General features: G+C 40.4%; 1 protein-coding gene across 1 annotated transcript in view; it reads right to left on the reverse strand.

Annotated features, from left to right (window-relative positions):
• Nucleotides 1-482: 482 nt before the first annotated feature.
• GOLGA4 (golgin A4) overlaps nucleotides 483-25,843 on the reverse strand; it is a 78,166-nt gene continuing 52,805 nt past the window's right edge. Inside the window, exons 16-22 of the mRNA XM_065397853.1 lie at nucleotides 24,601-24,621; nucleotides 24,312-24,380; nucleotides 23,483-23,558; nucleotides 14,985-15,088; nucleotides 4,824-4,910; nucleotides 2,669-2,732; nucleotides 483-554 (exon numbers count right to left, since the gene is read on the reverse strand). Coding sequence (XP_065253925.1) covers nucleotides 2,703-2,732; nucleotides 4,824-4,910; nucleotides 14,985-15,088; nucleotides 23,483-23,558; nucleotides 24,312-24,380; nucleotides 24,601-24,621 — 387 coding nt within the window. The 3' untranslated portion in view covers nucleotides 483-554; nucleotides 2,669-2,702. The remainder of the gene's footprint in view (nucleotides 555-2,668; nucleotides 2,733-4,823; nucleotides 4,911-14,984; nucleotides 15,089-23,482; nucleotides 23,559-24,311; nucleotides 24,381-24,600; nucleotides 24,622-25,843) is intronic.

A 25,843-nucleotide genomic window follows, 5' to 3' on the forward strand; every position in this document is an offset into this window, starting at 1 on the left:
AAGCTTAAAGAAATAGCCTTTAGCAAACAATCAAAAGATCAAATTGGAAGAAAATATTCAAACAAATTGCCTAATTCACCAGGAATCACCCACTAACTGCTACCCACCCAAAAATGTATTGCACAATTCATTCAGTCAAGAAATCAAAAATAAATAGAAGATACAAACCGTTAAGTTCAACTCTTAAAAACACCCAGTGAAACCTGTACTGAGATACAAGAGTGGGGCGAAGTCTTTCTAGGTTACAGTCTTTTTTCTCCCCTTTAAAAAAATAACCTTTAACACAAAATAGAAGACAGTATTCAATATGAGGAGAAAAAAGACTCCTCACCAGATAACCACTGATTAGCATCTCTTCTCAAGGCAGTTTTAACTATATTCACGGTCCAAAGTGTGTGTTGATTTTTTCTGTCTTGCTGCTCCATCTGGGACCCTGAATAATAGTTTTTCCTCTTGTCCATTCTCAACGGAGAACAGAGATATGAATGTATTTCTAAGCAGCATTGTCATAAGACCTTACTATCACAATTTCTTCAAGATGGTCGTAGCCATGACTAGGGAGGGGGAAAAAAAAAAGGCTAGTAAATGAATGTTACCTTGTGAAGAGAAAATTACAAGCACTTTTAGCTTAAAATTACAAGCACTTAATTTAAATAAATCAGTCAGGAGAGCAATTGAATCTGATTGCTGGAGAAAAGCAATAGGAGACAGAAAGAACTTGGATTTGAGGTCAGGCTGAATGACTTGACTTATTCTGTGATCTTGGGCAAGTAATTCAATTTCTATATTTTTCAGACAACACAACTGAAGCTGGGTAAAACAGTAAGATCTCACTGGAAACTACATACTGCATCTGAGCATCATGCCTAGTTAAGTAAAATACAAAACTGAATTTTAGAATGAGACAAAATGTTATTCCCCCTTCTTTCCTATCAAGGCCTCTAGTTAAAATGACAGGAAAGTAACAATACCCCACCTCAAAACAATTCCTGCCTTGGCCAATCATGGACATAAATCCCTTGTACCTAATCAAGAAGCGTATACCTCACATTTGCAATGCAGTCAGCATCAGCTTGATCATAAGTTGCTTGGAGGCAAGAATGTCATATTTGAGGTCAATAAACTGCCATAATCCACTAAAGCTTTGAAAAACTAGGACAGCACAATTTACTCTTGCAACGAGATTTTACTAGATTATACAAGATTTACATGCACAGGCCTCATTTACGTTAGTAAAATGACCTGTTGCTGACACCATGGTCAGCATCAAGCCCCTTCTTTGCTCCTCCTAAATGATGCTGAAAACTGTTTTACTGATAGAAAGGACAAAACCTTTTTTCAATAGGGCCACAGAAAGAGTAACAGGGATTACATCTCAATCATACTTTCTATAATGGTGTTGAAAGTAGTTTCACCTTGTCGATACTGACACTTCAACCATTTTCAGCCATGGCAAAGGAAAAGTCTGTTGACGCTAATATCCCAGAAAAGTAAGGACCAGAGGACAGACATTCCAGATATTGGGCTTAGAATGCAACATTTAAGAGAGTATGAAATAAGGATAAGAGTAGAAACTTTAAGGACTGGTAGAGAGGAACAGATTTCCCTCTTTATAGAACTCAGATATATTTTGCATCCAAGTTTTGTCTGGTTTTAGTTTTAAGGGAGAAAAAAAATTAAGGCAAGCTCAACATGTCCCACAGAATTTGTTTTGAAATATTATACATTTTAAATCAGAGTGCTAATCACATTAGATTATGTAGAATGTTGTGACTATTTACTTCCATGTCCTATTACTGTGGATCATTATTGTTTTAATTTTTACCTTGACTGGTCTGATGCAGCCTTTTCATTGTAAGCCAACCCAGCCACTTGGTCTCTAACACTAGAGTTATTTGTGCACAGGTTCATTAATGAAGCCAAACTAATTTGTAACAAATTGTGTAATAACAAATATTGTGACGTCCCCAATCAAAAAGGTCTTTCCTCCCCATCTCTGCTTTGTCATCTTGTTACCACCAACCCATGACCCTGAACCAGCAAAATATTAAAGCATGTGCTGAACTTTCAGTAGGTTTGAAGTCTAATTTGAAGCCAACTTGAAGTTAAGCGCTTGCATAAGTGCCTTACTGGATCAGGGCCCATGTATGCAATATTTCATTTTAAGTATTTTATTAAATTAGGATCCCTTTTGATTTTTATATGGCATTAGGATCCATTTTAAGCATGAAAGTAAGTGAGCATATTCCAGTAATTTGACTTACCTATTTGCTTATTCAAATAAGAAGCACAAATAGAATAAAGCCAAGTTAAATATATTTTGTATTACAGGCTATTTGATTAAGAATCTTTTTCTACTCCCTTTTGACATATCTGAGGTTTGTACAGCTCTGAATCAGTATTTGAAAAGATGCAAACTGTCCTCGGATCAGAAAATAAATTAATCTTGAAACTGAGGCTTACTTCTTACAAACTTAGCTTTGTAAAGCAAAATAAGATAAACAGTTAGTTTAGGGGTATATTACAAGCTTGTCTTGCAAAGAGCATTCAGTAATTATGAACAAAACCAGGGAGGAGAGAAAGAAAAATCTAGCAGAAGGAAAATTAAGTGCATGCTATAGATTTGACCTTCAAATAAAACACAATACACATATTAGGCTTCACTCACCCACATGCTAACTAAGCACAGACTGATGGAATATTCAGAAGATACCACTGCGAGGTGAGGTAAACTACAAAGCCAGGAAGAAAACACCTTATTGGAATATTTTATTAATAGCACAAATTTGAGCTCAGTGGACATTGTGTGCTTATATATGAGGCTGAGAGGATTAGACAGAAACAACACTCTGAAGTAAATACTAATATACCAAGTCGATATCCCAAGTCAATTTATCTGTGATTTGTTTTTAAACTTTCAAGAGAAACTCTTAGATATATGCCCATTGTATAGGTAAGGGAAAGATTGGGCACTAAAATGGTAAATAAAACTGACAAGTATCCTTAATTTACTACAATGTAAATGTGTTTTATTTCAGTAGCAAAACAAGTTGACAATTTATACTTTTATAATCTGTAAATATTTCAGGCAAAAGTTAATAGGAATATCAGATTGTTCCTTATCAGACTAATCAACGCATTCCTGACTTGTTTAAAAAAATATATAAATTTATGCTTTAATTTAGACAATTTATACCACTAGAAAGGAAATTTAAGTGTTTAATAAATGTTTTTCAAATACCACCATCACTCTATTATGAAATAGGGAGAAGCCCTACATCAACTGATTATTAATATAATATGCTTGGATAGTTTAGTCTAATCCCAGCAGCCTAAATCTGTTTATCTCTTACACACAAGTACATCAAAAAGTTTAGTAAACATCTAAATAGGTGCTACTCCAGGCAGAGTAATAAGCTAATAAAAAGAATAACAAACTGGTTAGAAATGTTTAATTTTGAAGGCTTGGGAGGTGGTTAAAAAGGTAATGGTTATTTCTTTTAATATCTGATTAAATTACCTTTGAAGACAAGCATGGTGCTAATCATTTCAGAGAACAGAGTGCAGATACTTTCAGTGCAAGGACTGCTTAGCTGGGACAGGAAGTTACACTCTTTTTGTTTTACGAGTTTAAATAAATATTTGGAGATTGGGATGGACTGGCCAAGAGCCTGGACTGGAATAGAATACTTATCAATACCAATGTTGCTTTTACAGTATAGTTTCCTTCAAACAAAATACCTTCAACACCCCTTATAACAAAAATCTATAATTTTGCTTGTTGTGTTCAACTCTATGTTAACAGTAACTGAAGATTTTTTAAAAGTTTGCTTCAAAGAGATCAATGTGTTTGTGTGGTTTCGTAAAGTGAAACATACAACTACCTAAAATAATAATCTTATCTGCCTCTAAAATGATCAGAGATAGCCAAGACCAGTAGGGAGGGAAGGAGAGAAGAAACAAGACCAATAGGGGAAGTACAAGCTACAATAAACTCTTAACTATTTTATTTTACTGGCCCACAAAAACATGAATAATCCTACTGAGTTCAGGTATTGTGTTTCACAGCCTTTCAACTAATAAAATGCCTTTTACACTTATAAAATAATGATCGTGCAAAGAGTGCTTTTTCTGATTAGCACTGTATCTTGCTTCCCTGAGAGCATAAAGTACTCTGCTCCTGGTCTTGCATTTCATCTACTTGGAAATCTTTTTGTAAAGCAAAGCACCCCTCAATTCCTTAAATAACTGAAAATCTAGCCCTGAGGAACTATTAAAGACACTAGTATAGTATGAGTTCCTTTCTGTCCCTCCCAAAATCTAGACTTCTGTATGCTCACATGACATATCCAATATTGGGAGAGCTGAGCAGGCTTTCAATATTTGTTGTCAATTTAAAAAAGGCATTCTACTCTACATACCAGCTATACTGGCTATATTCAGCACTCTTCCCCTCTGTTGTTCTAGGGGAAAGCTCTATCAGCAGAACTGCTATTGTACACACTAAGCAAAGCCGAGTAGGCACAGGAGTGGTTACCATTTTTGCTTTTAGTAAGGATAGATGGCACAGTGGCAAAAATGCCTGCACATTGGCTACAGTGCTCCCATTGTCAATACCACCAGTGGAACTGCTCCAGTACTAGACCAATGGTGGGACATATTAGTGGAGACAAAGCCCTTACTTTTTTCTTTTGTCATAAACTCAAGCCTACTTCTACAATGGGAAATTCTCCTGAGGAAGGGAGGGACATTAAACAACCAAGTTTCACCCACCTATGTCTAGCAGCCCATATTCATATATCCAGTCTACTTATAAGGCTTACCAATGGTCGAGCATCTTCTCGTTCTAAGATCTTCTGCGTTTGGTCGGCTGGGAACTTCAGCACTGTGGTTATAACCTTTGCCATTGTCTAAAGAAAAAAAGTTAATGGTCTGTAAGTAACTTAACATGCATAAGAAAAGATTAAACTGCTGTTTAACAGTTACAAATGTGTTCATTTATCAAAGTTCTGTATGGTTTTAGTAATGTCAATGGAAGCCATTGCAAAAAAACTCAGACATGCACATTAGTTTCACATCTCATTTGCTTGACAGATGGCATGTTATGTGAATTTTATGGAAGATTCTTCAGTTTATATTATCACAAACTGCAATATAAGCTCTATAGTTAGCACAAAGCTCAAACACATTAACCTCTTTCATAAAATGGCGCTACTGACTACTGTTGCAAAAGATTCAACCCTTCCTGAGATTTCTTCCTATAAACAATCTAATCTGTATGTCACTACAAGATACATTTTTTTAGTCACATGAAATAATGCTCTACAGCTCAACTGCATTCACATCAGCCTGACATCTTGTAAAACAAATCCAGACAAATAAGCTACTGCACTAGCAGGTTCCAAGATTAACAGCAGAACTTCATTTGTGGAAACATTATTGACAGGTGTGTAGTATGCTGCACTGATACAGCAAAGTGCTCTGACATCCTCTTATGAAAGGAGTCCTAAGTAGAAAGCATGATTATTATTATTGTTAATTTAACCTATAACAACATCTGTATGAGGTACGTAAGAATTACCTCTATTTTGTATGTGGAAAACAAAACAGAAAAGGTCATATCAATAGTTACACATTAGGTGGCAGAGCCAGGATTACAACTCTCATTTGAATGTTTTAGCCACCAACATGCTCCCACCTGAAACAGGACCAACGCTTCCATTTTCATTTTGGTCAGCAACAATAGAAGGTAAGGGGGAAGAAGGTGCAGTAACATGGATGAATATAGGTGGTCAGGTGGTTGCGCAGGAAACCTCAGGTGCTTTCCCACATGCTGCAACAGCTGTAGGTACAGCTCTAACAGAATATGCTATAAGAGTCATACTTGCAGCTCTCACACAATGCAGTGGTGACAAGATTGCTGCCCATCTACTGCTATTGTTTCCCACTAGCTCCACTCAGATCACTGAGTGAAGAGGAGACAGCAGGAACAATAAGGAAGCAACTGGAGGACAGAATTGACCACAACCATCATAAAGGTGAAAGGGTAGTCCAGATTAATTCATCTCATGTATATTTAGATATAGCTTCTACCTGGCTATAAAGCTGAAAGAATTCCCCTTGCTAACTGTTCTGTTCAATCAGCTTAATTTAAGCTATTTACTGTTCATGATTCAAACTCAGAGGTTCTCAAACTTCATTGCACCACAACCCCCTTCTGACAACAAAAATTACTACACGACCCCACGAGGGGGGACCGAAGCCTGAGCCTGCCCAGCCCCGCCACCCTGGGCAGAGGGTCCAAAGCCCGAGCTACACTGCCCTGGGTGGGCCCCAAAGCTGAAGCCCAAGAGCTTCAGCCCCAGGGGGAGAGCTTGTAACCTGAGCCCTGCCACTCACGGCTGAAGCCCTTGGGCTTTGGGGCTCGGGCTTCAGCTTTGGCTCAGGCCCCAGTAAGTCTAATGCCAGTCTTGGCGACCCCATTAAAATAGGGTCGTGGCCCACTTTGGGGTCCCAACCCAGTTTGAGAACTGCTGAAAGATATTGAGGAACATCTCTGATAACACAAATCAGCACCAAACTTTTCTAATTTCTCTTGTCAAACCCCTCATTCACCACTTAGGACTGAAAGATCACAAAGCAATGAACTCGGAACGTACACCCACACTTACAGGACAGCTACCTCTGAAGCCCTCACTATTAATTTCAACAGGACACAATGGTATGCACAAGTAAGTTAAAAATATATACATGCATTGCAAATACATATATGTATTTTCATGTAGTATGTGCCAACTCAAACAAACATTCTTAAAACCTTCTTTCTTGAAAATGTATGTTTTGTAATTTATCACTAGCATTGCCTTGAAATTCTTCAAGTTCTTGCAGTCACAAGGGAGATTTAGAAATAAAATTATTTCAGGTCCAAATGATTGCAAATAACGTGAAAAACTTACAAGCATTTTGGAATTTAAGACTATATGCTTTACAAAGTGTTTACCTGATTATGCCTTTATTATCTTGATTATAATTTTCTAGAAAAATCCAGGTGAAGCATAATAATAATCCCTACCTTTCATATACCCACATACACAGTAATAAGTTCTAATAAAAGAGCTGATCGTTTACATTCCTACTTACTGCCAATTCTTTCAAGGAGTATAGATATTTCTTAAAGATATCAAGGCACTCTATAATTTGAACAATATTGCTGCTCACAAGCAGAACCCACAAATTTCACCGCAAAGCTGCATATAACTGTCCCATGCTGTCACACAATTCACTATTTGTTACTACATGATTCAGTATGATTGTCAAGGCTATCCACCTCCCATGCTTAAGTGTACAAGCCAGTAACAGCGAAAAATATGTCTAGGTTCCCTGAGAGCTCTGCATACATTTAACTAATTCAGAAATATAGGCTGGAAATCAACAAAATCTGGAATTATTATGACAGACCACCCTTCCATTTCAATATTTGCAAAGCAGCCTATGTAACCAACACATGAACTGCACACATCAGAGGCAGACAAACAACACACAGATTGGCAATTTGACTCTAGAACAGACTCCAAATTGTATAATGGAATTGTGAGTCTCAGCATGTGTAAAAGCAATGCCCTAGATCAGTGGTTTTCAAACTGTGGGTCGCGACTCAGTACTGGGTCATGGAATGTAAGGCACTGGGTCACGGCGGCTCTGGTCAGCATTGGCAGTGCTGCCCAGCTAAGGCAAGTTAGTCCCTACCTGTTCTGACACCGCGCTGCACCCCGGAAGTGGCCATCAGCAGGTCCGGCTTCTAGGAGGGGGGAGGGCATGGGGCTCCGTGCGCTGCCCTGAGCACCGGCTCCACACTCCCATTCGCCGGTTCCCAGCCAACGCAAGCTGGGGGTGGGGGTGACTGGTGTCTGCGGGCAAGAGCCGTGCACAGCCGCTTGCGTGCCTCCGTGTAGGAGCCGGATCTGCTGCTGGCTGCTTCCAGGGAGGGCCAGCTCCAGGGTTTTGGCCGCCCCAAGCAGCCCAAAAAAAAAAAAAAAAAAAAAAAAAAAGCCGATCGCGATCCGTGGCGGCAATTCGGCGGGATGTCCTTCGCTCCGAGCAGGAGTGAGGGACCGTCCGCCGAATTGCCGCTGAACAGCTGGACGTGCCACCCCTCTCCGAAGTGGCCACCCCAAGCACCTGCTTGGTAAGCTGGTGCCTGGAGCCGGCCCTGCTTCCAGGGAGCAGCGCGGTCCGTGGTGCCAGGACAGGCGGGAAGCCTGCCTCTGCACCCCGGCTGTGCTGCTGACCGGGAGCCGCCGGAGGTAAGCCCGCACCCCAATCCCCTGCCCGGAGCACCCTCCTGCACCCCAAACCCCTCATCCCTGGCCCCGCCCCAGAGCCTGCACCCCCCACCCCAGAGCCTCCTCCCATACCCTGAACCCCTCATTCCTGGCCTCACCCCAGAGCCTGCACCCCCCACCCCAGAGCCTCCTCCCATACCCTGAACCCCTCATTCCTGGCCTCACCCCCGCACCCCAACCCTATGCCCCTGCCCAGAGCCCCTCCCACAACCCAAACCTCATCCCCAGCTCCGTTGGGTCGTGGGCGTCAATTTTCTTCAACTGGGTCACCAGAAAAAAAAAGTTTTAAAACCACTGCTCTAGATTTCTGTAAGAACTGGGCTTTTACCGTGCTTGACAAACAAAACGTCAACACAATGGCCTAAAGATGCAGTATAAGAATACTTGGTAAATTCAGCAAAAAGAACGAGGAGTACTTGTGGCACCTTAAAAACTAACAAATTTATTTGGGCATAAGCTTTCGTGGGCTAAAACCCACTTCATCGGGTTTTAGACCACGAAAGCTTATGCCCAAATAAATTTGTTAGTCTCTATGGTCCCACAAGTACTCCTGGTTCTTTTTGGTTAATTCAGTTATTCACATGGTGGTTAAGAACGTTATTTTACTGCACCATAGAGTGTGCTATGCATCTCACAGTACAAATAAACTTAACAAGGTGTGTTCCCAGAAAAACGTACACTGTAATTTCACATGACACAGTAAAGAGGCACCAGATTAAGTAGGGTAGGAAGACAGTTAAATTACATTAGTTACTCAAAGGTGTGTGTAGTGTGACTGAACAATTTTTTTTTTTGTAGTTTTGAACAAGTGCCGTATAAGCCCATTCATTTATAAGCCGACACCCCTCCTCCCCCAAGATGGATAAGTAAAAATAGAAAATTTTTTATAACCCGTTCATAAGCCGACCCTACAATTCAGGGGTCAGCAAACTTTGGCTCCCGGGCCATCAGGATAAGCCGCTGGTAGGCCGAGATGGTTTGTTTACCTGGAACGTCCGCAGGCACGGAGGTAAACCTAAGTAAACAAAGTGTCCCGGCGCGGGTTGGGACAGCAATTGGTGGGGAAATTTTTTTGTGGGGAGAAGCTGGGAGTCAGAGGAATAACCCCGGTGACCACCCCCCACATGACCCCACCCCTATCCTGGGACCCCCACACTCTCCCCATCCCATCCCTTCCCACCTTATGTGGGGAGGGCCAGGGGAGGATGTCTCTGGCCTGGCTGGAGCTGCTCCGGCAGGCTGGGCAGTGCGGCCGCAGCCTGCTCCGGCGGGCCAAACGAGGCAGCGCGGCCGCAGCATGTTCCAGCGGGCTAGGCCGGGTGGCACGGCCGCAGCGTGCTCCGGCGGACTGGGCAGCACGGCCACAGCCTGCTCTGGGGCACAGGGCCGAGCGGCACGGCTGCAGCCTGCCAGCCCCAGAGCTGCAGCTGCTTCGGAGGCTTGCGGGAGAGCAACATGGCCAGAAGTGGAGAGACCCTGGCCCCGCCTCTTCCCTTCTGGCTCTGCCGGCTGTGCTGCCTTTCCTTGCTCCCTCTGTTGGGGGGAGGGGCTGTGTCCCACCTCTCCCTCTCTATACCCGTTCATAAGCCGACCCCCTTCTCTGGTGCTTCCCTTTTTTACTAAAAAAATTCGGCTTATGAACGAGTATATACGGTACTTATAAATATGAAATACACATTATTAAGTATACATATATGATATATACATTTATTTATATGAAATAAAATGTCTTAGATAATTCACTTAAGATCCATTTCTATGTTGGTGTTCACAAGGTGGGATTTGAGTAGTGGCTTGGCAAACCACTTAGTGGAAGGCATTCCACATAAAGGGATGATATGCAAAAGGTGCATAGGTGGTTATGAGCAAGGTGAGCAACTTGGACACTGGGTATCATTAGCAAAGTGGTAGTAGGATGCAATGTGGTAAAAGACTAGGCTAATTAAGTAGGCAGGGGGTGTTATGTAGCGCTATGAAAGTAAGCACAATTTGAATGTGAAGCAATGCATAAATTCAAATTAGGGGTGAGCATGATCATATCAATAGGCCAAGAAGATCTTAGCTGCTGCATTATATTTGGGGGGTGGGGAAATGATGGAGGTGGCAAACACATCAGAGGAAGAGGAGGTTGCAGTAAATAAGATAGGGGATGTCTAGGGCCTGGATGACATTTTGCTGTCTGGATACATATAAAAGATTAGATCTTAGAGATGTTGCAGATGAAAGGGAGGTAGGAATTGGATACTGCCTGATGTGAAGAGCAGATCAGTCAAAGATGATTCCTGGGTTGCAAGCCTGGGTGACAGGGAGGATGTGATGTTATCAATGGTAACAGAAAATGTGAGGAGTGGATTTTGGAGGGAAAGAAAAATTAAATGCTTGGCCATGTTAAATTGCCTGCAAGCCATCCAGAAGCAGCGTTCAAAGAAACCAGGCTGAGACATGGGTTTAGATGGAGAGAAGCCACGCAGGAGTGGGAGAGAGACTTTTATCAGGATCGAGTTCATGATTGATGCAAACTGAGTAGATGAGATTTCCTTGCAAACTACATGTACTTTCTGAAGCACAAGGAGGAGACAACTAGAACGTTGCTATGTTTAATGAGAATGTCAGGTTTCATTTGATTTTTACCTTAACAGTCTAATTTTCATGGTTAGCTTTCAAACGCATAAAATAAATCAACCCCATTACTACTGTGATCTGAATTGTTAATGAGGAAAGCATGGGCTGTCCCAGAAATTTATCACTTCTTTAAATGTTGTGTATGTTCTGTTAGTCCTGCTACCTTGATTCTTTGGTGCTAACAGACAACCAAATAACTATGAATACTAAAGAAAGAGCACAATCAGACACTTGCAAAAAGTTGCATTAAAAGGACTCTACAATTTCCCATTACCTATCAAATCTAAAAGTAGCTACCAAATCTTTAAAACCTTTGAAAATGTCTCTTTCCATTCATTTATTTGAATTGAATAAAATGCCTCTCTCCATTAAAATAAAAATAATACCTTTTAAAGCAAGTTTAAGAGCTAGACATCTGTCTTTACTTCAGTGCAATTTATTTTCATTTTGGATATGTATACAATCTTAGAAAACCACCTCCAAGATTGGCTTCTAACTCTGTCTTTGGTTGAGAGAGGATGCAACTTTCAGAAGTTTTTTTTTTTTTTTTTTTTTTAAATGAAGCAACTTGCCCCCTGGATGGAAGCCAGACCCTTAAAGTCAATCTACTTTAATGTCTATATAGTAATGCAGATTGCATGTCACATGAGAATGTTGTTCTTACTTCAGATCACAAGCAATATATATGGTTATTCACTTTTACACCCACAACTTCTGTGGCTTCTTTTCTTCCTAGTAAGACTGCTGAAACTAAGCTTAGCTTTAATGCAGTGGTTCTCAAATTTTTGTACTGGTGACCCCTTTCACATAGCAAGCCTTTGAGTGTGACCCCCCTTATAAATTAAAAACATGTTTTTATATATTTAACACCATTATAAATTCTGGAGGCAAAGTGGAATTTGGGGTGGAGGCTGACAGCTCACGACCCCCCATGTAATAGCCTTGAGACTCCCCAGTTTGAGAACCCCAGCTTTAATGTGTTACTACTACCAAACTACTCACATTTGCAATTTCAAAGTCCCAATTTAAGTATAGTGATATTTTGGACACTTAACAAGAAACCGTTTTAATCCGTAACACAGAACTGGAGCCTTACTAAATATACAGCAACAGAGGGTCCTGTGGCACCTTTAAGACTAACAGAAGTATTGGGAGCATAAGCTTTCGTGGGTAAGAACCTCACTTCTTCAGATGCAAGTAATGGAAATCTCCAGAGGCAGGTATAAATCAGTGTGGAGATAACGAGGTTAGTTCAATCAGGGAGGGTGAGGTGCTCTGCTAGCAGTAGAGGTGTGAACACCAAGGGAGGAGAAACTGCTTCTGTAGTTGGATAGCCATTCACAGTCTTTGTTTAATCCTGATCTGATGGTGTCAAATTTGCAAATGAACTGGAGCGCAGCAGTTTCTCTTTGGAGTCTGGTCCTGAAGTTTTTTTGCTGTAAGATGGCTACCTTAACATCTGCTATTGTGTGGCCAGGGAGGTTAAAGTGTTCTCCTACAGGTTTTTGTATATTGCCATTCCTGATATCTGACTTGTGTCCATTTATCCTCTTGCGTAGTGACTGTCCAGTTTGGCCAATGTACATAGCAGAGGGGCATTGCTGGCACATGATGGCATATATAACATTGGTGGACGTGCAGGTGAATGAGCCGGTGATGTTGTAGCTGATCTGGTTAGGTCCTGTGATAGTGCTGCTGGTGTAGATATGTGGGCAGAGTTGGCATCGAGGTTTGTTGCATGGGTTGGTTCCTGAGTTAGAGTTGTTATGGTGCGGTGCGTGGTTGCTGGTGAGAATATGCTTAAGGTTGGCGGGTTGTCTGTGGGCGAGGACTGGCCTGCCTCCCAAGGTCTGTGAAAGTGAGGGATCATTGTCCAGGATGGGTTGTAGATCACTGATGATGCGTTGGAGAGGTTTAAGCTGAGGGCTGTAGGTGATGGCCAGTGGAGTTCTGTTGGTTTCTTTTTTGGGCCTGTCTGGTAGCAGGAGGCTTCTGGGTACAGGTCTGGCTCTGTTGATTTGTTCCTTTATTTCCTTGTGTGGGTATCGTAGTTTTGAGAATGCTTGGTGAAGATCTTGTAGGTGTTGGTCTCTGTCTGAGGGGTTGGAGCAGATGCGGTTGTACCTCAGTGCTTGGCTGTAGACGATGGATCGTGTGGTGTGTCCGGGGTGGAAGCTGGAGGCATGAAGGTAGGCATAGCGGTCAGTGGGTTTTCGGTATAGGGTGGTGTTAACATGGCCATTGCTTAAGAAACCAACAGAACTCCACTGGCCATCACCTACAGCCCTCAGCTTAAACCTCTCCAACGCATCATCAGTGATCTACAACCCATCCTGGACAATGATCCCTCACTTTCACAGACCTTGGGAGGCAGGCCAGTCCTCGCCCACAGACAACCCGCCAACCTTAAGCATATTCTCACCAGCAACCACGCACCGCACCATAACAACTCTAACTCAGGAACCAACCCATGCAACAAACCTCGATGCCAACTCTGCCCACATATCTACACCAGCAGCACTATCACAGGACCTAACCAGATCAGCTACAACATCACCAGCTCATTCACCTGCACGTCCACCAATGTTATATATGCCATCATGTGCCAGCAATGCCTCTCTGCTATGTACATTGGCCAAACTGGACAGTCACTACGCAAGAGGATAAATAGACACAAGTCAGATATCAGGAATGGCAATATACAAAAACCTGTAGGAGAACACTTTAACCTCCCTGGCCACACAATAGCAGATGTTAAGGTAGCCATCTTACAGCAAAAAAAACTTCAGGACCAGACTCCAAAGAGAAACTGCTGAGCTCCAGTTCATTTGCAAATTTGACACCATCAGATCAGGATTAAACAAAGACTGTGAATGGCTATCCAACTACAGAAGCAGTTTCTCCTCCCTTGGTGTTCACACTTCTACTGCTAGCAGAGCACCTCACCCTCCCTGATTGAACTAACCTCGTTATCTCCACACTGATTTATACCTGCCTCTGGAGATTTCCATTACTTGCATCTGAAGAAGTGAGGTTCTTACCCACGAAAGCTTATGCTCCCAATACTTCTGTTAGTCTTAAAGGTGCCACAGGACCCTCTGTTGCTTTTTACAGATTCAGACTAACACGGCTACCCGTCTGATACTTACTAAATATAGTTTAACATTAAAATTAGTCTAGAGATGTTTCAAATTAGACTTCATTGAATGCAGACATGTTACTCAAATTGCAGGATTTTTGTCTGGTGCTGTCTCAAAGCTAGGCTGTGCTTGTTTGTTACATGTCATAACCACGCCCATTACATCCAACAATAAACTTTAGAACAAATACGATTCATTTAGAATTCTAATGAAATACTGAGAGCTGTAGTGCTTAACATTAGCCGCATTTGAAAGATGTAACTGGAAGAGTGGAAGTATTATAGATAGGTGTATTTTGCCCTAAGAAGGAAATATTTTCATCTAAATAACACAAACATCTTGCTTAGATGATAAACCTCATTATGACATTATCTCTTTCAAACCAGACCAATTTCTACATATAGCTACTCAGACTAGTTATTTAGAATTCCAACTGAAAAAGGATTTCACTAACTGACATTCTACACTGACAAAGTTGGCTTTCAGTCATTCTCTTCTATTACTCAAAATACATCAAAAAAATAAAACCACCCCCCAGAAAAGATACATGCCCTAGTGAAATAGGATACTTGGGGTTTTGGGGAAGATGTTTCTGAACCTTCAGACCTAGTCACAAGATATAGTTCAATACAATTGTTATTGCTGGAATTTGGTGTCAAAACAATGTCATAGGTTCACGAGAAGAAAAAAAAAAAGACAACAAAGATCTATCATTCAAACTCTGAACAGGACTGAAACCCCGTTCTTTACACACTATCAGCTACCGTCACAGCATTCCATCAATAGCAAATACATAGTGCTCAAATCCTACACAGCAAGAATGAGAAATTCAATTCTAATCCAAACCACATGTCAAATCACAGCATATAGCATTCCATACCTTTGTCTCTCGGCCCATCATATATTCAAACAGCACCTTCCGCAAGTATTCAAACTCAGTAGGCTCTCCAAAGAGAGAGACATCAGCATGGCAGAGATTCCCATCTGTGTAAACAAAAATAAGACTATATTTATACTGACAGTCACTCATATAATCCAAAATTATTCTTGCTTAGAAAATGACTGGAATAAAATATAGTCAAGTAGAGAAACATTTTATTAATCTGAACAATTGTGTCAAATGCCTAAAATTTAATTGTAACCGAATGTACAATATTCCAGAACAACTATATAGAAGATATTCACTTCTCAAGTTGTTTTTTGAATACATTCCTTGATCTTTTTTCTACACCAACATACAGCAATAGATACATTTAAAACAGAATTTGCTTGATTGCTGCTGCTACCTTCCTCCCTTCCAATTAAATTCAGAAGCTTGTGTCAGCTCATCTGAATCAAGAAACTATACCAGTTTAGTTGCTTACTTAAAAATCTGAATAAATTAGTCTAACTAGGATTCTTAATCTTAAAGGTCTCAAACAAGCTTTTGTAGTTCTGATCTTACTGGGAGTTGGGTTAGTCAGTACCTCACAAGATCAGACCTCTATATGCAAAGATTTTATTTAGGGCTGTCAATTAATCGCAGTTAACTCACGCAATTAACTCAAAAAAATTAATCACAAATTAAAAAATTAATCACGATTAAGTGCAGTTTTAATCACAATGTTAAACAATAGAATACCAATTGAAATTTATTACATATGTTTGGATGTTTTTCTACATTTTCAAATATATTGATTTCAATTACAACACAGAATACAAAGTGTACAGTGCTCACTTTATATTTTTATTACAAATATTTGCACTGTAAAAATGATAAAAGAAATACTACTTTTCAGTTCACTTCATATAAGTACTGTAGTGCAATCTCTTTATCGTGTAAATGCAACTTACAAATGTAGATTTTTTTCCCTTACATAACTGCACTCAAAAATAAAACAATGCAAAACTTTAGAGTCTACAAATCCACTCAGTCCTACTTCTTGTTCAGCCAATCGCTAAGACAAACAAGTTTGTTTACATTTACGGGAGATAATGCTACCCACTTCTTATTTACAATGTCACCAGAAAGTGAGAATAGGAGCTTGCATGGGACTTTTGTAACCGGCACTGCAAGGTATTTACGTGCCAGATATGCTAAACATTCGTATGCCCCTTCATGTTTCAGCCACCATTCCCAGTGGACATACTTCCATGCTGATGACGCTCATTAAAAAAATAATGTGTTAATTAAATTTGTGACTGAACTCCTTGGGGGAGAATTGTATGAAGCATGAAGGGACATATGACTCTTTAGCGCATCTGGCACTTAAATATCTTGCAATGCCCGCTACAACAGTGCCATGTGAATGCCTCTCTCACTTTCAGGTGACATTGCAAACAAGAAGTGGGCAGCATTATCTCCTGCAAATATAAACCAACTTGTTTGTCTGAGCAATTGGCTGAACAAGAAGTAGGACTGAGTAGGATCTAAAGTTTTACATTGTTTTATTTTTGAGGGCAGTTTTTTTTTTGTACATAATTCTACATTTGTAAGTTCAACTTTCATGATAAAGAGATTGCACTACAGTACTTGTATTAGGTGAATTGAAAAATACTATGTATTTTGTTTTTTACAGTGCAAATATTTCTAATAAAAATAATAATATAAATGAGCACTGTACACTTTGTATTCTGTGTTGTAATTGAAATCAATACATTTGAAAATGTAGAAAACATCCAAAAATATTTAAATAAATGGTATTCTATTATTGTTTAACAGTGCGATTAATTGCGATTAATTTTTTAATCGCTTGACAGCCCAAGTTTTATTTCATACAGATGATATAGTAAAATTGTGTAATTTAAAAGGGCGAGCAAACAGGCTGAGGAAGTGGAGGTGATGGGGTGGTTAAATAAAATAAATAAATTAATGAAGATAACCTATCTCCTAGAACTGGAAGGGACCTTGAAAGGTCATTGAGTCCAGCCCCCTGCCTTCACTAGCAGAACCAAGTACTGATTTTGCCCCAGATCCCTAAGTGGCCCTCTCAAAGATTGAACTCTCAACCCTGGGTTTAGTAGGTCAATGCTCAAACCACTGAGCTATCCCTCCCCCCCAGGCAGACAGAATATATCTCCAGTTTTTAATATTCTTTCCAATTACATCTCCCTCCCTACAAGCGCCAATCATGGATCTCACTGTGCTAGGTGCTGTACAAACAAATTAAAAAGATCATCCCTGCTCCAAAGAGCTTACAACGTAAGTATAAGATAAGAGACAACAGATGGATACAGATAAATCAATAGGGGAGTACAAGGAAACAAGAAGACAATATTGGTCAGTGTGAAAGACAGTGGTGTCTGGAAGCCAGCAGCCTAACCACTGTCAAGTTTTTTGTAGGCATCATGGCAAAGGAGAGTTATAAGGAGGGATTTGAAGGAGGATAACAAGGTTGCTTTGTGGATGTTTATGGAGAGCACCTCCCCAGCACGAGGAGCATGCAAGAGAGCACGAAGGTGCTCATTTGAAAATTTAATAATTGGTAATGGAGGCTGATATTATTGACTGATGGAGATGGGAGCCAACATCTCAACAGTGAATGACAGTGGATAGGTAGTGAAGGGCCTTGAAAACGAAGACAAGCACCTTATGTTTGATGCAATAGAGAAAGAGGAGCCAATAGACAGATGCAAAGATACAGGCTAGGAGAATAATCTTTGCAGCAACATTCTGAATGGATATGAGTGGAGGAAAGAATGCATTTGTCAAGACCAGAGACGAGCATGTTGCAGTAATTGAGATACGAGACAATGAGAGCCTGGATAACAGTTTTAGCTGTGTGGATGGATTGGAAATGCCATATCTTAGAGATGTTATACAAAAAGAATCTGCAAGATTTAGACATAGAATAGATGTGAAGACCTAGACAGAGACCCAAGGTGAAGAGGATGCCCAGGTTATGAGTTTCAGAGTAGCAGTGGTTAGTCTGTATCTGCAAATAGAATAGGAGTACTTGTGGTACCTTAGGGCTGGTCCACACTACCCGCCTGATTCGGCGGGTAGCGATCGATCGATTTATCGCGTCTCATCTGGACGCGATAGATCGATCCCAGAAGTGCTCCCCCGTCGACTGCGGAACTCCTGCTCGCCGAGAGGAGGAAGCGCTGTCGACGGGGGAGCCTGCCTGCGCCGCGTGGACCCGAAGTAAGTAAATTTAGTTCGATCTAGGAAACGTCGACTTCAGCTACGCTATTCTCGTAGCTGAAGCTGCGTTTCCTAGATCGATCCCCCGCCCCAGTGTGGACCTGCCCTTAGAGACTAACAAATTTATTTGAGCATAAGCTTTCGTGGGATACAGTCAAGATCTTGTGCAGAGAAAGAAGTAGAGGCAGGATAAAATAAGGGTTGAGGAGCAAGTCAAATGTATCAAAAAGGCAGCTGGGACTGAGGACATGGGATTCAAGTTAGTTGTGAGAAGTAGAATTGTTTGGCTAGGAAGATGGCAGAATTGAAAGAGGACAGAATGAATCTGTAGCAGAGGAAATCGGCCTGGTCACAGAATTTCCATCAAAGAAGCTCTTCAGCGTGACCACAGGAGCAAAGGAAACTGCTGTTGGGGGTCGGGGGAATAGGGGGAGCCAAGGAAGGGTGAACTTTGTGATTAAAGAGTGGGGCAAAAGACTCAAGGGTGGAGGAGAATGAAGAACAGAGAGCATTAACAACCATATCAACGGAAGAAAGGGAGGAGAGGGCTAAGAGCAGACAAGGAGACATCAGTGTTGATGAACTGAAAATCACAAAAAGGCCAAGTGACAAGGTGTGAGGAAGGGGGCTGATGAGCGATGCTGAAAGACACCAGATGATGTTTGGCGAGAAAGAACTCAGCAACAGATATCAAAGAGAGAGCAGTGCTTGGTAAAGACCAAGTCTCTAGAACAGCCCTTTAGGTGAATGATAAAAGTTGAACCAGACTGCAGGTAGGCTGAAGAGATGAGGGTGAGCAGATGTGCAGCTAAAGAGTCAGAGGGGTCCTCCACATGAAAGATGAAGTCACAGAGGATGAGCGCTGGAGACTGTGAGTAGAGGAAGAGAGAACTTGAAGTCAAAATCAGAGGAAGGCTGATGGGGAGGAGTTGGGTGGACAGTAGATGAAAGCAACATGGAGTGGGAAAGGAGAGAAGAGTCTGATGCAGTGATGTTTGAAAGAGTGGGAAGAGAAAAGCGGGCAGAGGGTCGAAGCAGCTAGAATGGAAGAAAGCCCAATAAGCCCAAGCATGGTCTGATCCAGGGCAGTACCACTGTAAGATAGGCCAGCTGCAGAAGCAGTGTCAGATGAAGGGATCTGTGAGAGCCAGGAGTGGGAGGCAGCAAGATATGAAGAGGATCACAGATCTTTTTAGATATGGAGTAGGTGTTCCAGAGACAGCAAAAGAAGGGGAAGGTGCTGGGGGGCAGGGAAGGAGATGGGCATGAGATTAGGAATGGTGGTGAGAGATGGCAGATGTGATGGGAGGTGGAGAGGTGGGGATAGGGGAGGGCTGAGGCACATGTCACCAGAGGTGAGGAGGAAGATACAGATGTAGGAGCTACATCTGTGCTGATGGAAGGAGGGGGGGAAGATTGGGTGGAGAAGGGAAGAGGAGCAGGTAGAGCTGGTTGAAACTGTAGAGGGGCAACGGTAGCCAGGAAGGGGAAAATGGAGTGGGGGAAACAGGGGGATGATGGCATATGTTATGATGCAGAAGAGGGGTGTGGCAAAAGCCATTGGAGGGTGGCAGATAGGTGATAACTTCCTTAGTCCAAATTTATTAATTGTGTACACATGGTCACCTATGAATTCCTCATAAGATTACTGTAATACTTTCATTTTCCATATGCTCACCATCCATAAGGAATAAGGAAACCATTTTTAGCAACTCAAAATACTGATCAAAATTAAAAAGAAGTCTTTATTTAAAACAGCTGTTCAGTGGTTTCCCGTCACTGTAGATCTGTCAAAATTCTCTATCCAAGAGATGAAAGCTTCTCCCCTGATTAGAAATAGTATAGTGACTAACTGCTCAACTACTGTTTAAGTGTCACCAGACCTATAGGCTTTGGTTTTTACTGGAGCCTCAGGGAGATCACCTTACCCATATCCTATTGGTCTGTATTTAGAATCAACTGCAGACCTTATATGTTGGCAGCATCTTCATCTTCTCATTACAGATATAAAATATTCCTGTCTACACCTATAAATCACTTTGCTTTCAGATGTTTCCCAAATCAAGTTTAAGTTGCTGCATTAGTGGTAGAAGTTCTCAATCTCAGTGTGGTTACATGCATTGGCAGTATTTTCATATTCCTTCTCTACTCAAAATTTGCTTTCTACTTAGAGTACTTTTCTTCTCCAATGTAATAGTTTCCTGGCTTTAATCAAATACAGAGCAAGTTACTTATAATGAAAGGAAAGATATGTGCCAGATTGTCTGGATTGTGCCTTTTCAAGCACCATCATCTGACAATTAATCTGACTCAGCATTTTTAAAGTATTACTTCATTTGGAGTGAATCCAAAATGTACAACAGCAAAATCCATTCAATTACAGTAACACAATTACCAGTTATGTGTGTTTATCACAGTTTATGCCATACTGGTATAATCACCATTAAAATCAAGTATGTTCAAAGTACGTTATCTTTCTACACCGTGTTGGGGTTCACATTGTGTTACAAACTTCACCTACTAATCGGTAAATCTTTAAAATCTAGATATACTCGTTTCCCTTAAATCTTTTAATAACAAAAATCTATACCAAGAAAGATAAAAGACTAGAAAATAAAACTATAATGTATTGTAGACTGAGGATTAGTCTAACTAAGATATATCAATATAAGCACTTTTACACCGGCATACTTGCATCCAAGTTTGGATGTTTTATTGCTTTAACTATATCGATTTCTAATCCGATATAGTAATAACAAAGGTGTGCTTAGACCAGACCTAATTCTAGACACATGCAAGGCCTTCCTTTGGAAATGCCACTCTTATTCAGCTTGTTTCTTAACTTTTTTCAGCACTTTCCCAAATGCTCAACAGAATGGACATTTCAGAAAAAGTAGCTTCATAGAGCCACAAGGAAAGGAGCAACTTCCACAAAGTGTACCCACTAGAAATCATTGATCTCCGTATCTAGGACAAAGGAAAAAAACTACATTCTTGAAGAATAATCATTCTTGTCTAGTTACATATCCAAGTTTAATGAGCAGCTCTCAGGAAACCCACAAACAGTTGTGCATTTACCCAAAATGTGAAAATATATTTTACAACTTTCCAAAAAGCTAATTACTTCAGATGTATAAAAAATAAGTGTGTATTTTTAGTATTATTTCCAATTTAATTGTAAGGAGGTTTTTTTAAATTTTAAAACAAATCCAAAAGGAAGCAGCCAATGCGAAGAACAAGATGTTTATCACAACAATCATTATCATATTAAGACAAAAGAATGCCGAAGTCTATTACTTTATACTTCTAGCCTTTGTGTTTGTTCTTAAATTTTGATACAGGAACGGGCCACCACATTACCACAAAATCAGTGTAACTATTTAAAATCTAATCTGAAGGATGCTTTTTTTGATAATAGAATGTATGAGCCATGCTGTAGCATGTCTTCATTAGCTCATCCACATGAAACAAAGTTTAGTATATTTTTCTCATTATGTCACCAATATAGTTTTAGCTAGCACAGCTGAGTTTGACAATTCTTTGAATTATTTTCAATGTTTTTTAAATAAAGAAAACATTTTATGGAAAATGATAGAACATATTAAATTATCTAATGGTGGTTCTCCTCTTCTCCTGACTCCTGATCATATCACTCCCTGCAAGTCTTTTTCCTGGCGTGCCTTCTGCAAGAAATTCAAACTTCTTGCCTCTACTCTCAAGGCTTGACACAGATCTCCTACCACCTATATTTCAGCACTTGGCCTTAGAAGGCTTAAATTTTGCCCATTTTTGTGTCTCTAGTATTCCTGAACAGGATGTGACTATTACTTCTCACACACTCGAGAAAGTGCTAAGTACTGATCTTTTTCATACCACCCTCATTTCTTGGGAAGAGTCGTCCCTCTAAAAATTCTCCTTTTCTTCTTTTGTTTAGCCTTTAGTTACTGTCCCCCTATTTGTCTGCTCCCACTCTCCTGACCTTTTCTTTGTCATGGTTCCTGAGTTTTTTAAGACCCCTATTAGTCTTGAGTGCATCCGTCAGGTGACAGGCTTGGCTTCCTACACTTTATGACGGTTCTATTACTAGAGCTCTGGGCTGCAGCTCCCCTCTTTACCAACTATGTTAATTTAACAGGCCCAACTGTGTTTGGCACCTATAAGCCTTTTTCTTCAGAAACCTGTGACAGCAGCTAATTAAAGTGACTCAGAACCAACTTCTTCAAAATAAAGTAGCATTTAATTACCAAAAGGAACACAGCATTTAGGAAAATCGGTTAACACATGGCCTTACCTAAACTTAACCTCTCTATCCATAGTTCACGTAGGTCCAGCCTAATCCCAGCTCTCTCTTGGGAAACCCAGTCTGCTTGCTACAGTCTCCCTGTCTCTCGGTCAATGTGTTTTTCTTGCCCAAGTGTCAGCCCTCACTGACACTCCCTGGCAGTCTGTGGCTATCCAATCCCCAGCCTTTTCTAGACCTAGGGACCTCTAACATTTCTGTGTTCCCTCTGATATCTCTTCCCAGCCTTGGCAAAACAGCTGTCACCTGGCTGGGGCCAAACAGTCACCTCTTCACCACTATAAACCTGGCTATTATATCTGAGTATTAGTTGGGATGCTCCATACCTAGACCATTATTTTACCTTTCCTGCTTGGTTACTTTAACAACCTCATAGTAAGTAACAACACAAACACAAAGACATGCACCATATTCATTCAAAACAACAGATATTTCCCTGTTCACCTCAGTATTTTATCTGTCCAAAGTAACCTACAAGATTCCTGAGGCACGGCTATGGTTTACTGATTGCACTGCATCATGCATGTGTATAGGGCTATATAATAAAATGCCACCCCATAATCAGACCATAGATTTACAATCACATACTTTCAACTTTGTGTTTCACTGATTGCTGTGCTTTTTTGTTCTGTTTATTCCTGACTGTAGAGAGAAATAAAGCTCTCAAAAGCTCTGGTAGAGAGGTTACAAAGCTCTTATAGTGGTGACACAATAAATATAACTATCACAAAATGTTCATGGAATCATGTGACAGCTCTATTAAGCTCTAATAGGACAAAATATGAGCAAGATTCCATAGTAAATCTCACAGGATCTTGCACAGCCATTATGCAGTTACTGAATGTCACATTAGACAAAAAGATTAATATAACATTTTCAAACTATGTGAAGTGTGACCATTTCCTTTGAAGGACTGTTTTATTTACTATGTGGGGAAATAAGTTTTCCTTACCTCTGTATGGTGATCCAACAGCTGTGACATACACGTTTTTCTCATAATTTTTCAACTGGTCTTTCAGTATATGAATCTAAACAGTCACAAAAGGACGAGTGATGAATATAAACAATTAAAATTAAACATAACTGTTTTCAGATATGCAACATGAACATCTCAACCATCCATGTAAGTGGGACGCTTTGTTTGTATAGAAAGAAAACACTAAAAACTGTTTCCATACGGGACTATTCAGAGGTTAAAGAGTACAAAACTATGAAAATTACATTTTAAGGCTAGCTGTTAAACAGCATTTAGCTCTACTGTGGGAGGGGGGAAAAAAAAAAGAATAAATTGCCATGGCTTGAGATGGGACACTAGATGGGCTGGGCAAGTACTCTGAGGTTCTTCCAAGCATTCCCTCTCAAATGTTTATCTGACTGGTTCCTGCTCAGGGTACAAATTATCACCATATGTGGGGTCGGGAAGGAATTTTCCCCAGGTCAGATTGGCAGTGACTTTGGAGGGGTATGGGGTTCACCTTTCTCTGATGCACTGTGTGTGGGTCACTTGCCAGACTTATCTGAGTTCTTATTTAATCAATTCCCTGCCACTACAGGGGCATCAAGCAGCGGTGCACCGCAGTCCCCACTACTGTCTGCCTGGGGCACCTGCTGCAGGCTATACTACTTTGGTTTAATGTGGGTTGTTGGGTTTAGTGCATGTGTGGCGCTGGTGCTAGCTGTGATGTACAGGAGGTCAGTCTGAATGATCTGGTGGTCCCTTCTGGGCTTAAACTCTATGACTTTATGAACACTATTTCTTCTTATTCAGACAAGACCCCTACCTGCTCTATGAACTCCTGCTCTTTCAACTTTGAATCATTGACAAGAGTGGTCTTCTGTGCTAGCTGTATCTGAAAGAAAAGCCACATATGGGATTCATCAATCAAGTATTGTACATACACGGCACATTTTTGCATTGCAAGTACATTTTTTTCTTGTTAAACATTTCCCCCCCCCCTTTTCATCAGTTAATATATGCAATCCTAAAAACACCACTTCTAATCACAAGACACTGAGGAGCACAATTAAACATCTAGATAGCACTATAAACCAATGAAATTCAAACCTTACCTGAAGCTCTGTTATTGTTACCTAGAACAAAAAAGACACAATTAAACACAATGTTTTTCATTTGCATCTTTAGATATAAAATATAAAACTACCACAATATCTTTCTAAAAGAATTCATGCCAGCATGGAGAATTACACTGGACAAGAATACACAGACGTTAAGAGATAGTAGCAGTCGATTAAGGATTAATCAGTCACCTAATCAGGGTTCTTTGTGTTTGTGACTGATGACAGTAATAGGGATCAAAATCACAAAATTACATGTATACTCAAATTTAAAAATAAAAACCTGTAAATGTACTTCATCACTCTTACATGTATCTAGAATGAGTAATGCAAGTTACGCTTTGAATAACATTGGAAGGAGTATAACCAATTTATTCAGCTATGGCCAATTAACTTAATTTTAATGTAAAGGCGAAGAAACTAATGTGTCCAATCTCTACAAAACAGATACTGTGTAATAATGGTAACTGAATGCTCATAGAATACAGTTCAAAGAAATTCTAATTGCTGTTAACCTTACTGGGAATACTATATACTTTATACACACATGCTATTGATATATTTATATCTAATTATGTAAATTAAACTATGTCTTTTAGCTCAGAGTTACTCAGGGTGTTACTAGAAACGTGTAAGGTAAATTTTCATATGACAATAGCTTCCTTAGCCAAAATATTGTTACCTTTGAGAGTCGTACATTTATGTAGATATGCAAATTACCTGAGCTGGTTACTTCCAATCTTTTTAAATGCTTAGGGTTTTTTTAAAATTGATAATGCTGTATTCATAGATTCATAGATTCTAGGACTGGAAGGGACCTCGAGAGATCATCGAGTCCAGTCCCCTGCCCGCATGGCAGGACCAAATACTGTCTAGACCATCCCTGATAGACATTTATCTAACCTACTCTTAAATATCTCCAGAGATGGAGATTCCACAACCTCCCTAGGCAATTTATTCCAGTGTTTAACCACCCTGACAGTTAGGAACTTTTTCCTAATGTCCAACCTAGACCTCCCTTGCTGCAGTTTAAGCCCATTGCTTCTTGTTCTATCCTTAGAGGCTAAGGTGAACAAATTTTCTCCCTCCTCCTTATGACACCCTTTTAGATACCTGAAAACTGCTATCATGTCCCCTTCTCAATCTTCTCTTTTCCAAACTAAACAAACCCAATTCTTTCAGCCTTCCTTCATAGGTCATGTTCTCAAGACCTTTAATCATTCTTGTTGCTCTTCTC

The sequence above is a fragment of the Emys orbicularis genome, chromosome 2, assembly GCF_028017835.1.
Source record: "Emys orbicularis isolate rEmyOrb1 chromosome 2, rEmyOrb1.hap1, whole genome shotgun sequence".
Taxonomy (NCBI): Eukaryota; Metazoa; Chordata; order Testudines; family Emydidae; genus Emys; species Emys orbicularis.